The sequence below is a fragment of the Genypterus blacodes genome, unplaced genomic scaffold (genome assembly GCF_046128005.1).
Source record: "Genypterus blacodes isolate CSIRO-AG114 ecotype Tasmania unplaced genomic scaffold, CSIRO-AGI_Gbla_v1 ptg000055l_1, whole genome shotgun sequence".
Classification (NCBI taxonomy): Eukaryota; Metazoa; Chordata; class Actinopteri; order Ophidiiformes; family Ophidiidae; genus Genypterus; species Genypterus blacodes.
In genome coordinates, this window is record NW_027466867.1 from 985,864 (window position 1) to 998,397 (window position 12,534).

Sequence of the window (12,534 nt, forward strand, 5' to 3'; positions counted from 1 at the left end):
AAATTAGAAATGTGAAATACAGTTGAATTTCACTCCTTTAATCTCTACGCACTTCAGCAAATATTCAAGTTGATTTTGTCCGTTTCCTGTAAAAGCAGAGAAAGTTAAAGTAGGTAATCCGGGCTAAATGGACCCCTGCACTTGTGTTTATTTACACCGAATGACGTGAATCCTCTCCTGCCAAGGTAAACACCGGGGCTGCAGTGTCTCCATAGGTCCAGTGGAGGGCGCGTTGTCGCCGTATACCCCTCAGCGGCATCGCACCGGAAGAAGAACGTCTTCACCTTGGCTCCATGGCGCTGTAGAGGCGCTCAACACTTAAAGTTTTAGCTTAAGATATTAGCCGTTCTGATTGATGAGCGTTGAATCTCGCCTTGGGACCGCGTCGCGTCTGACTGTTCAGCTGCAAGAGAGCGACAATGAAACAAGATGTCCGGATACTTTTGTTGGGGGAACGTAAGTCACTCTCACTGACAGCCGACCACAAGCTAACCGGCTAACGTTAGCAAACATTAGCAGCTGTAGCTTTGTGCTAACTTGTTTGTAGCTCGGTCGCTTCAGCTCAGCAACTCCGGAAAAGTAGATATTTATATTTCGGCAACAAATGTGTCATGTAGAGAAATAGTTTTGCGAGTTTTCCGTGTTTAGCGTCCTCTAGAAGCGTGACTTTAGAAGCTCAACTAAGTTAGCTGGTGTCAGTTTCAGCCGATGCGCGTGCAGCAATGAGGGTTTGTCAGGGTTAAAGCTGAGCTCTCATCTTCTGACAGCTTTATTACTATTTCTTACGTATGTCTGTACACTTTGGCGGTTCTGAAGGTGCTATATAAGTAAACTTGACTTGTTAAAGTGAAGAACGAGCGACGTATTGGGTTAAAAACACACAAATTCGTGTTGGCAGGGAAACTGTTTGTTTTATGCCACATGGACGTGCAGCACATCCGTGTGTGAGTGTGTGAGAGAGATCAAATAACGATTACTCAGCCAACATAGGCGCTTGCAGTTTGAGGTCAGACAAAGCGCACAGAAGTAACATGAGCTCTGCAACACTCCTATTTGTACCACTAACAAACACACACACACACGGTCAGCATTTAAGTTGCAGTAGTTGCTGCTCACAACCCGAATCCACATCCACAGTTACACACACACACACACATTTATTGTTGTGATATATTTGTGAGTCTTGTACTTCATGTGATTGTTGTTGTGGAGTGTGTTTCAATGTGTTTGACTCGTTTCCTATCATCTCCACTCAGCCAAGGTGGGGAAGACGTCGCTCATCATGTCGCTGGTTGGGGAGGAGTTTCCAGACGAGGTTTGTGTCTGAACAGATCTGATCTCTTCCTGTCTTGTTCCTGTCGCTTATCAGTTTGTTTCCATCGTCCTCTGATCTGCAATCTCACTTATAAACACACGCGCACACACACACAGGTTCCCTCGAGAGCTGAGGAGATCACCATCCCTGCTGACGTCACCCCAGAGAAGGTCCCCACACACATCGTGGACTATTCAGGTAACACCACATAAAAAGTCACACACAGTAAAGTAAACACTGATCAGCTGCTGCTGCTTGTTGCTCATTTGGATGTGAGCTATAGAGCTGTGTGTGTGTGTGAGGCTCAAATTGCACCTTGTTTATGTTTGGCGTTCACCCTGACAGAAAAGGAGCAGAGCGACGCTGTCCTCAGAGATGAGATCATCAAGGTGAGAGCTGGCCAACACTAACAAACACACACTTTAAAACAGAGAGAGCTTTTCCTGACGTGTCCTTTCTCCAACACACACAGGCCAATGTGGTGTGTGTGGTGTACGACGTCACCAACGAAGACACGATAGAGAAGGTAGATTCATCTCCAGCGGGCTACACACTGCAAGCGTAACACACATTTGCTCTAACATTAACTTCCTCCGCTCTTTCAGATCAAAACCAAATGGATCCCTTTTGTGAATGGAGACGCAGAGAAGGGAAACAAGTAAGTGTGTGTGTATGGCTGTGTGTTGTACTGCCTGTGGATGTTTGTAACATTGTGAGTCCATTGTATAGTGGTTGCAGGTGTGTACATCTCTCCCCTTTGTCTCCGTGCCACAGGGTTCCCATCATCCTCGTGGGGAACAAGTCGGACCTGCGCTCGGGCAGCTCCATGGAAACCATTCTCCCCATCATGAACCAGTTCTCTGAGATCGAGACGTGTGTGGAGTGTTCGGCAAAGAACCTGAAGAACATCTCTGAGCTGTTTTACTACGCTCAGAAGGCGGTGCTGCACCCCACCGCCCCTCTGTACGACCCCGAGGACAAACAGGTGAGGCGTCCGCGGCGAAGGGAAGCACGTTTGTTTGTTGTTCTGATGAAGTCCACTCACTTCCGTCCCATTCTCCTCCTGCAGCTGAAGCCCATGTGCGTCCGAGCCCTGAGCCGAATATTCTACATCTCCGACCAAGACAACGACCGCATCCTCAGCGACGCCGAACTCAACACCTTCCAGGTACTCGCCCAGACAAAAGCCCTTCAATGCCATTCAAACAAAGAGCCCAGTGTTTGATATTCCAAACCCATCCGCTCCTGCAGAAATCCTGCTTTGGGAACCCTCTGGCTCCTCAGGCCTTAGACGACGTGAAGACGGTGGTGTGGAAGAACACCAGCGACGGAGTGCAGGACAACGGCCTGACGCTCAACGGTGACACTTCACACTCCACAACATACACACGCAGCGTTTACAAAACACGTTAGTCCGACTCCAACACGTGATCCCTCTTGTTTTCCAGGCTTCTTGTTCCTCAACACGTTATTCATCCAGAGGGGCCGACATGAAACCACCTGGACCATCCTCAGGAAGTTTGGCTACGACGACAATCTGGAGCTGATGGACGATTACCTTTACCCCGAGTACGTTCATCTGTGGAATACGTGATCTGAATATGTGTGTATAGATCAGTCGGGTTGGTAAATATCTTGTTTGTCTGTTTTTGTTTTAGACTAAGAGTTCCTGTCGGCTGCACCACAGAGCTCAACCAGTTAGGTCACCAGTTTCTGCAGCGGCTGTTTGACAAGTATGATGAAGTGAGTAGTGGACCCGTCTGCCCTCCAGGTGACGTCCTGTTGGGCTGCTGCCCGTGTTGAGCCGTCTCTTCTTCTTCTTTCCTTTCCCTTCTTAGGATAAGGACTCCGCCCTCTCGCCGGCGGAGCTCAAGCACCTGTTTTGCGTGTGTCCCTACATGCCGTGGGGCGCCGAGGTCTACAGCAGCGTCCCCACCACAGACGAGGGCCACATCTCCAACCACGGCTTCCTGTGTCAGTGGGTGTAAGTGTCTCCGTCTGCTGCTGTGGGGTTTAGGGCGTTTGGTTTATGTGCACTCCTACCTTTTATTTATGAATTGATCTGCACTGATTAAAAAGCGTGTGTGTGTGTGTGTGTGTGTGTGTGTGTGTGTGTGTGTGTGTGTGTGTGTGTGTGTGTGTGTGTGTGTGTGTGTGTGTGTGTGTGTGTGTGTGTGTGTGTGTGTGTGTGTGTGTGTGTGTGTGTGTGTGTGTGTGTGTGTGTGTGTGTGTGTGTGTGTGTGTGTGTGTGTGTGTGTGTCCACGTCCACGCTTGTCACGCACAGGCTTTCTGCGTACCTTGACATCCACCGCTGCCTGGAGCACCTGGGTTACCTCGGCTACCCAATCCTCACTGAGCAGGAGTCACAGACCGCTGCAGTCACAGGTGTGTGTGTGTGTGTGTGTGTGTGTGTGTGTGTGTGTGTGTGTGTGTGTGTGTGTGTGTGTGTGTGTGTGTGTGTGTGTGTGTGTGTGTGTGTGTGTGTGTGTGGACATTAGAGTCTGTGCGTGTGTGCAGAAATGAAGCGGATGGAGCAGTATCTGGTGAAAGATGACAAATCTCCACGTGGTGCTTGGTGACATCGTCTCCATGGTAACCCTAATCCCACTCTCATAGCTCAGCTCTGTCAGGTCGGAGGATTATTGGAGCTAATCCAGGTCGCTGCCGTCCGCTACGTTCCTGTACATCCGTCCTCTGAGGTGTGAATGAATGAGTTTGAAACCTGAGTGTGTGTGTCTGCACATGCATGCACGCACTGGACCAAATGTTCTGTGTGTGTGTGTGTGTGTGTGTGTGTGTGTGTGTGTGTGTGTGTGTGTGTGTGTGTGTGTGTGTGTGTGTGTGTGTGTGTGTGTGTGTGTGTGTGTGTGTGTGTGTGTGTGTGTGTGTGTGTGTGTGTGTGTGTGTGTGTGTGTGTGTGTGTGTGTGTGTGTGTGTGTGTGTGTACTATAGGGAGCCTGAGGAAAGCATACATGTGAAATCTAAAGTGAGATTATTGGAGGATGCTTGGCTTGTTAGTGCGCTGTGTTTATGTTTAGAGTGTGTGTGTTTGTGTGTGTTGCTCTGTAGTGACGCGGGAGAGAGAGGTGGACCTGGAGAAGGGCCAGACGCAGCGCTCTGTGTTCCTCTGCAAGGTGATCGGGCCGCGCGGGACGGGAAAGACCGCATTCCTGCAGGGCCTCCTGGGCCGCAGCGCCGTGACCGAGGTGCGGCGTCATCTGCTCGCTCGCTCGCCCGCCCGCACACCCAACATGCCACACGCGGTTAATGTGCGATAACCTCCTGACACGCGCCGCTCTGTCGTTTGTGTCTCCTCTAGATGAAGGGGAATCCCAGCAGTGCCTTCTCCCCCTACACCATAAACACTGTGCAAGTCGGCAAACAGGAGAAGTATCTCATCGTGAGTCGCTCCCTCCCTTCACCACCTTAAGTCTGACCTTTCACCCTTCATTAAGCACGACGGAGGCCTAAGCTCCTCTCTCTCTCTCTCTCTCTCTCTCTCTCTCTCTCCCTCCCCCCCTCTCTCTCTCTCTCTCTCCTCTGCAGCTGAACGAGGTGGATGTAGAGGCAGAGTTCCTGAAGGCCTCTGACGCCTCGTGTGACGTGGCTTGTCTCATGTACGACACCAGCGACCCACATTCCTTTGATTATTGCGCCAGTATTTACAAGGTCAGCCGCTCCAAAGTCTCATCGGTTACATCATCAACAGGAAGGAACGCCAAGATAACTGTCAGCTGTATTTGATTCCCTCTATTAACCAGATCGTCCTTTCCTTTTCTCTCTTGTTCTCTTTAGCAACATTACATGGACAGTAACATCCCGTGCGTCCTGGTGGCTTCCAAGGTCGACCTTCCCGAGGCCAAGCACCTGCACGGCATGACCCCGGCCGAGTTCTGTTACAAACACCGGCTCCCTCCGCCTCAGCCCTTCTCCTGCATCTCCACCGACGCCACCAGCAGAAACATCTACGCCAAACTGGCCTGGGCCGCCACGTACCCGTAAGTTCCACTCGGACGCGCCGCCGCCGCTCACGTCCTCCGCTGTTTGGTTTTACTAACTGACCTCTCCGTGTTTCCCCCTCTGCAGACACCTGAACGGGTCGGACATGAGCAACACCTCCTTCTGGCTCAGGGTGGCGTTGGGCTCGGCCGTGGTTGCAGTATTGGGCTTCGCCATCTATAGAGCCGTCGCCAGACAAAAATGACTCGGCAACCAACTGAGCTCTTTCCTCTCTCTCTCTCCTTCTCTTCCTCGCTCGCTTTCTCTCTGGTCCTCAAGCCTTCAACACCAAGACCTCTTAAAGACCGGCGCTTGAGCCGCCACAGACTGAATCAGAACGTATCTCGCATCCTTTTAAGTTTTTACCGACGAGCGCCTCCCGTAGCTCCGCCAAGCTCTCCGACTCGCCCCGCCCACTCCGCCATAAGGACCTCGCTCAGCCTCACGCTGTCCCACCATGAAGTGTGAGTGGAGTGCGTGGATACGCCGGCAGCTGCTCCCGTATTGACCGGTGCCTTGTTGGTGAAACAGGAAGAACGCTGCGTCCCCGGCTTTCCCTCCTTCACGTTTCAGACTCCTGACACCAGAGAGTTTTATAAACCTGCAGTATTTCTGAAGCAGAATACAAAAAATGCCAAATGTAAGTATTGGACCGGGGGTCGGACCCAAAGCTTAGACTGAGCTGCACCAGAAGTGTTCGTCATCATTCCGTACTCCACAAAATTGGGACGTGTCGTAACCCCACTCCACCACCGGACATCCAGGGGTGTGTCGGACGCATGGCCACCCACCCCCCTCCACCCCACCCCACCCCCGCCTGAACCCCACACCGTCACCCTCTGTGACAACAATCCACCAGAGATGTTGAGACGATACTTTGCCAAAATAACTGGAGCATTGCTAGCGGTAATGACGAGTAACAGCATGTTTTACGATTGAATCCTTTTACTTTGCCTAAACACGATTGTCTAAATTGTTCTTAGCAGTGACTACGCCTCCACCGCTCTGCTGCTCTGCTGTGCATGAAAATGGCAATCTGCACATTAGAAAAGTGTTCTCATATTAGAGAAGGGGAAGCAAAGAGTCAATCAAATATCTGCTGGCGTTTTCCTGGACCCTGGCTCCGTCTGACACACGCAGAATCTTATCAGAACCCTAAATGCAGCAGAATGGGAGTCTGCAGCTTTCCGTTAATCTGCCGTTGTGATTCTCCGGTGTCATTTATCTTCTTGCTTAATTTAGCCGACAGCCTGCTGTTTTTGCAGAATTCATTTCTGCGACTGGAAAAGTGTTTGCTTACGCACAGTGAGCGGAATCAGATGCTTACTTAATAATAAAGGAAAAAGAGGCTGTGTGGGCGTCTCTCCCCCACAAAAACAACAAAGGACGCCGTCTGGGTGGAGGACATGTTGTGACCGACGCTGTTTCATGTTGATGTCGGTCAGATTGAGAGCCGACGGTGATGAGCTGTGACTGAATGTAGTTCTTTTAAATTTTCAGCATTTCTACCCAAGTATGCCTCTGTTTTCATTCTGGTTCATTCACACACTGTGTTTCAGATGAGGTATGATTTAAAAAAGTGCTGCCACCAGTTTCAGTTCTGTTCTATTGTGTGATTTATTCTTACAGCCGCTATAGAAGTAGATCACAAATCCATATGATCCGCTGCATGACAGGAAGGGAATTCAGGTTTCCCCCCGCAAGCTGCCTGCTGCCACTGCCCTGGTCTCTACCCTTGTGCTCTTTAGCATGGCAGGCTGCTTTGATCACCACCCCTCCCCCCGCCCCCCTCCCTGAAGCTACGGGACAAGGTCAGTGCAATGATTCTGCTCCTGATGCATGACTGTGCCCGGGGTCGTTTGCGTGTAATCTCGGCTTTCATCAGTTCCACTTGAGCGGATGGTCCACTGTTGTCCTGCTGTTCCCGTAAGACGCCGCTAGATGGGGGTGTTGCGCGTGTGCCGAGAGGCGGGACGGTGAAGGCGGTGTGTGTGTGTGTGCGCGCGCGCGCTTGTGCGCAGCCGTGCAGCCCCCCCGCCCCTCCACTCTGCAGCCTCTCAGCAAAGTAGTTTTCACTATTCTAAACTGGGAATAACAAACGGGGGGGAAATGGGACCTGAAGACTCCGGCCTTGATGCAGATGCCGCGGTGTGTGGCGGGAGAGGAGACGTGTTGATTTAGTTCTTGTCTCTGACTTTGAAACTGTGCATCTTTTAAATACATGTGGTGGCCACGCCCCCAGGATCCAGCTCATATATAAGCACCAGTCAAGTTCAGCATCACTCAGAACCTCAAACTCCTTTCAGCCAGCAAAGTGGTTACACACACACACACACACACAGTCCCTTTCATCCGTGCCATTTTTGGTTCCGTCGGGCATTTTGACGCCCAAGATTGTGTCTCAGAATACATGAATGCATTATTTAATGTGTCGGTCTTTGTTTAATGTCATACTGTCGCTTCATCTGACTGAGCGCTCACACACACACACACTCTCACTCTAACTACACTAATCCCTATACACTGTAACTAATCTCTTCTTCTTCCCAAGCCTCTCCACCTTTACGCACGCGTAAAACGCGCGCAATAAGTTGACAAACACACTTTAGTAGAAGATGACACAAGGTTTATTGAAATGCGTTATAAAGTCTCCAAAAGTGACTGGAACACAGCGGGACGTGTGCTGATGTTATGAACGTTAAAACATGAGGAGGAAATTTACACAGGATGGAGTTCAAAAGACAAACTACGGAGCTTGGAGAGGAGAAAACCTGGCGTGACGTTCAGGTTCAGTCCGGATCTGTACTTTAAACTAGGACCTCGTGCACAAACAACAACTATTTAATAGTTCAGCCGCCTGTACATACTTTTTTTTTTTCTTCCTTTTCCATATCCAAGGATCAGAGAGGAATTCTTAACAGTAACGCCAAATAAAAATGCTCACAAGTACTGAACTTCTACAGCATCTTCAGGCTATAGTGCAATGAGGAGAGAAACAGTTGGTAAAAACAAAAGCGTAAAGTTTGCATGAGACCATACAAAAATAATACATATACCAAAACACTTCCTTACAGTATTTACAGTGACTTTTGTTTGTGAAATTGTCCTTTTTTTCGTTTTTTTCTTTACTTCTTCTTCGCAGCTTTGGTCGCCTTTTTGGTCGCCTTGGGCTTGGACTTGACCGCCTTCTTCGGAGTCTTCGCCTTGGGTTTGGGGGACTTTGTCTTCCTCGCCGCTGTCTTCTTCGCTTTGACAGGTGTCGTCTTCTTTGCCACCTTCTTCGCCTTCTTTACCACTTTCTTGGCCTTCTCCGGAGTTTTGACCACCTTCTTGGGCTTGGCCACCTTCTTGGGCTTGGCGGCGGGCTTGGCTGCCTTCTTTGGCTTGGCAGCGACGACCGGCGCCTTGGTGGTCTTCTTGGTGTCCTCGGGTTTGGCCAGCCTGAACGATCCGGACGCACCGACGCCCTTGATCTGGCGCAGCACCCCGGCGGCCACCAGCCTCTTCAGGGCCAGCTTGATCTGCACATCGGCTTTGTCGCCCACTTTGTAGTGGCTCGTCAGGTACTTCTTGATGGACTGACGGGACGATCCGCTCCGGTTGCCGTCGTGCGTTATGGCCGCTGTGATCATATCCGAGTATTTGGGATGAGACGCGGGTTTCCTCGGCTTCGCCGTCTTCTTCGCTTTAGCCGCTGGTGTCGACGTCTCTGCCATCGCCACTTTCTTTGGACTTCCCTTGGCCACTGTCAACTCTTTACAGCTCAGTCCGGTTCAATCTGCGGCCGCGGCGTGAAGCGCACGAATACGAGCTCGGCTACAAATCAAGCTTCAGCCCAAACAAAAGTCCGAAATGGCGACACAATCCCCCAAAGTTACTCTAATATCTGCCAAAAATAATGTTTATAATGTGTCGCACACGGTGACGCGTCAGAAGACCAGATCATTTAAGTGTCTTATTCCACAGGCGCTTTTGTGAGCCTATGAAGCCTATCTGCGGACGTGATTGAGAACACCAACTGCCAGCAGCTGATCTAGCGGACTCCATGGAACTGGCGCCGTCCCGTTTGTGTTTCTTCATCCTCCAACTTCTGGCAAATATAAAAACTACGGCGGGGATTCTGAGCATCAAACATTATGAGCTGATAGCGGAGACATTGGGCTTCACCGGAACACGTTTGTTCGCTTCCGGCGTCGCCAGCGAACAACTTTTATTCCAGGAAAACCCGCTGGAAGTAACGCGTGCCGTGAACAATTTTGCACAATTCGTCTCAAATTGACCCAAACGGACGGAACCGAGCGGGTCGGTTTCACACACACATCGAACCCGAATCTATGCTCGAACGGATGCACGCCGTTCGACCGGTGTGCGTTTCCGTTTTTGCTTTTAATACAGCGATACATTTTTCCAACTAACACAGTCCGGCCATTGACTTTGAGTGACGTGGTCGAGATTATTTACTGTTAAACCCCCTATAAATTAAATGTCACAATATCTAAGTCGTGGGTGAAGTTCGTGACGTTAATACGGGTTAATATGAGCTGGAATGCGGCGGATTGCTTTGTTGTCTTTGATGTTTTATGGACAGAATAGCTTATATGTGTCACTATGGCAGGCGCCACCGAGCTCCATTGTCAGGAAAGTTGCCAACATCTCCAAACATCTCGATTTGTGATATTACACCAACAGATCGATCAGCATATCTGGCTCAGGGGTGTGTGAGGGTGGTGTGTGTGGCCGGGTGCGGGGTCCGGCTGCGAGCGTGGCAGCAGCAGAGACCCAAAGTCCTTCAGAATGGAGCGCAGTGATGCTTTCTTTTGTTCAGGAACCTGGCGCATCAGAGCACAGGCAGTGGGACAGAGGGGACTCGCTGCTTCGCCCCGTTTACACCGGGGTTCGTGGTGCTGATCCGAATCAACAGAACCAAACTTTACCATCACCCCCCCTCCCCCCTGTTGTATTTTAATTTTAATATCAGACTCTACCGTCCCTCCCTGTAACGCCATTTTGATTCTTCTATCAAAGTCGCACACAGCAGAGGAGTGGGCTTCTCTCACTTTGGTGCTCTGCGTGTCTGAGTTCTGTTCCACTGTTTCAGGTTCCAAATGGAGATATTGGTCCTATTCATATTGATGTGATCCTGTGTGTGTGTGTGTGTGTCTCTTACATGAGGTCACACTCTGTCTCAAAGTGTCCTCTGGTTAAATAGCTTCACTCATAATTGGCTTCATATGGATTTTGTCCATTCTGTGCCATGATCAGCCTACAGCTCAAATTAAATCAGTGTGTGATGGTGAGACACACACCAGGCAACGCTTCCATGCCTCTGTGTGCCAGGGTGAGTTGGGTTTGTGTGTGTGTGTGTGTGTGTGTGTGTGTGTGTGTGTGTGTGTGTGTGTGTGTGTGTGTGTGTGTGTGTGTTAACCAGGGGGTGGGTGAGTTAGTGGGTAAGTGAACAAGGAGGGCTTGAATAAAGGAATGAGAGAGTGAGTGAGTGAGGAAATGAAATGGTATTCACGTGGCACAGCTGGGCGGGTGTGTGTGTGAGAGTGTGTGTGTGTGGGGGGGCTCTAGATGAACTGGTGAGGGAGTGAATGGGTGGGTGAGGGACGGAGGGAGAGACTTAAACTAGGAGTGTGTTTATGTTTATACTGCACGGCGCAATTGAATAAAGGGGATGGGAGGGGAGGAGTGTGTGTGTGTGTGTGAAAGGGTGAATGACGAGGGGGGTCCGGGGTGAATAATATCACATTTAATAATAAATTCCTTTCATACTTTATTATATTAACCGAGTGATTAAATGATGGGGGAGGTTTGCGCTGCGTGAACGCGCGTACAGTAACGGCTACAAATGGCTTTTGTTGATTTGCTGTCCGCACTGTGTGTGTGTGTGTGTGTGTGTGTGTGTGTGTGTGTGTGTGTGTTCGTGTGTGTGTGTGTGTGTGTGTGTGTGTGTAGTCACAGCCGGGGACTTGTTTTGGGGATTCGTGTCGGAACAGTTCCCCGTTGTTATTGTCACTGATCATCTGCGGTGTGTGAGATGTTTGTGTGTATGAGTGTGTGTGCCTTGTTCAGGAAGCGGTGCTGAAAAACAGCGGCCGAGCACCGACTTCTCCCTCCCCGCGTCAGGCCACTCCCTTCCCCCGCCGACAGACGCTCCTCCGCCCTCCGCCGCTCCGCCGCTCCGTGCGCAATTTCAACCTAATTATGCGCCTAATTTGATCTAACCTGATGACCCGGGCGTCTTAATAACGTGTGTGCGCGTGTGCGTGCGTGCGTGCGTGTGTGTACTATTTGCGGCTGATAAGTGGACATAATTCAGTGACGTGGCTTCATCGGCCCGCAGCTTGTGTTTGAGCCTACTTTGTTTGGAAGGTAGGGGTTCTCAAGCTGAGGTACGAGTACCATTGGTGGTCCTCAAAGCGTCCACTGTTGATACACCATCCATTTTGTTAATGTGGCAAAATATTCGCAATTATAAAACAGTTGCTTTATAACACAAATTATATTATGATCATTTCATTGTGAGCCGAGTTCCAGTATGCAGTTAGTGAAGAGTGAAAGAGTGGAACCTCTGTTGCTTTATAGTGCAGAGGCCTAATATGGACATGATAATGCCTCAGGTTCATGCTCCTGCCACTGCCCTTGACCAAGGCACTAGGTAAGCCTGGCAAACAGTTTGTCAGACTCACAATCAGACTCTAAAGCTGCTTATATAAAATGATGATGATGCCGTCAAACTAACAAAGTGACGTCACTCAATAAACCAAACAATTCAAACCAATGATGTCACACTTCTACATTATGAAATACCAATCAACCAGCTCATCTCTGGCTCTTATATAACAATGATACAAGCTGTGTATAGTGTAGTAATGCTTGATATACAGCAGTACTTTGATGAGTACACACTGTATTGTAAGTGTGTGTAGTTAACCTGTGGCTCACATGGACAGAGACATTAAGCTCCCAGTCATGTCAGTCTTCTGGTATTATGTCGTCTACATGTATCTGATACCACCTTGTAATCTGAGCGTGTAAACCCCTCTCATGTCTCGGCCTGCCCGTGGCCCCGAGGCATTCTGGGAAACATCACCCAGTATCACACGCACACACACACAGCAACATAAGTTTCATTCTGAGTGACTTTGATATGCAGAGCGATTGGTTTACTCAGGCTTTCAAAGTGAAATCAGGTTAAATTAAAGTCCGATCTATT

The 12,534-nt window shown here is 49.8% G+C and overlaps 2 protein-coding genes across 2 annotated transcripts; one reads left to right on the forward strand and one right to left on the reverse strand.

The window, feature by feature from the left end:
- The first annotated feature begins 259 nt into the window (after window positions 1–259).
- rhot2 (ras homolog family member T2) lies at window positions 260–6,912 on the forward strand. The gene is made up of 18 exons (XM_076152086.1): window positions 260–456; window positions 1,257–1,315; window positions 1,432–1,513; window positions 1,661–1,704; window positions 1,788–1,841; window positions 1,921–1,973; window positions 2,090–2,300; window positions 2,385–2,483; window positions 2,567–2,675; window positions 2,764–2,884; window positions 2,974–3,058; window positions 3,154–3,299; window positions 3,601–3,701; window positions 4,386–4,522; window positions 4,636–4,716; window positions 4,863–4,985; window positions 5,112–5,314; window positions 5,403–6,912. The coding sequence occupies exons 1-18, from the start codon at window positions 420–422 to the stop codon at window positions 5,518–5,520; spliced, it is 1,863 nt and encodes a 620-aa protein (XP_076008201.1). The 5' UTR covers window positions 260–419; the 3' UTR covers window positions 5,521–6,912.
- Window positions 6,913–7,930: 1,018 nt separating this feature from the next.
- Window positions 7,931–9,286, reverse strand: h1-0 (H1.0 linker histone). Its single transcript, XM_076152218.1, has one exon. It carries the CDS (start codon window positions 9,029–9,031, stop codon window positions 8,441–8,443), a length of 591 nt encoding a protein of 196 aa, XP_076008333.1. The 5' UTR covers window positions 9,032–9,286; the 3' UTR covers window positions 7,931–8,440.
- Between the last annotated feature and the right edge of the window lie 3,248 nt (window positions 9,287–12,534).

Excerpts from the sequence above, each read along its gene's own strand:
- rhot2 (XM_076152086.1), top strand. The coding sequence starts at position 420 with ATGAAACAAGATGTCCGGATACTTTTGTTGGGGGAAC. Across the intron at positions 1,514-1,660 it reads ACACATCGTGGACTATTCAG|AAAAGGAGCAGAGCGACGCT; the intron begins GTAACACCACAT and ends TCACCCTGACAG. Across the intron at positions 4,986-5,111 it reads ATTGCGCCAGTATTTACAAG|CAACATTACATGGACAGTAA; the intron begins GTCAGCCGCTCC and ends TGTTCTCTTTAG.
- h1-0 (XM_076152218.1), bottom strand. The coding sequence starts at position 9,031 with ATGGCAGAGACGTCGACACCAGCGGCTAAAGCGAAGAAGACGGCGAAG.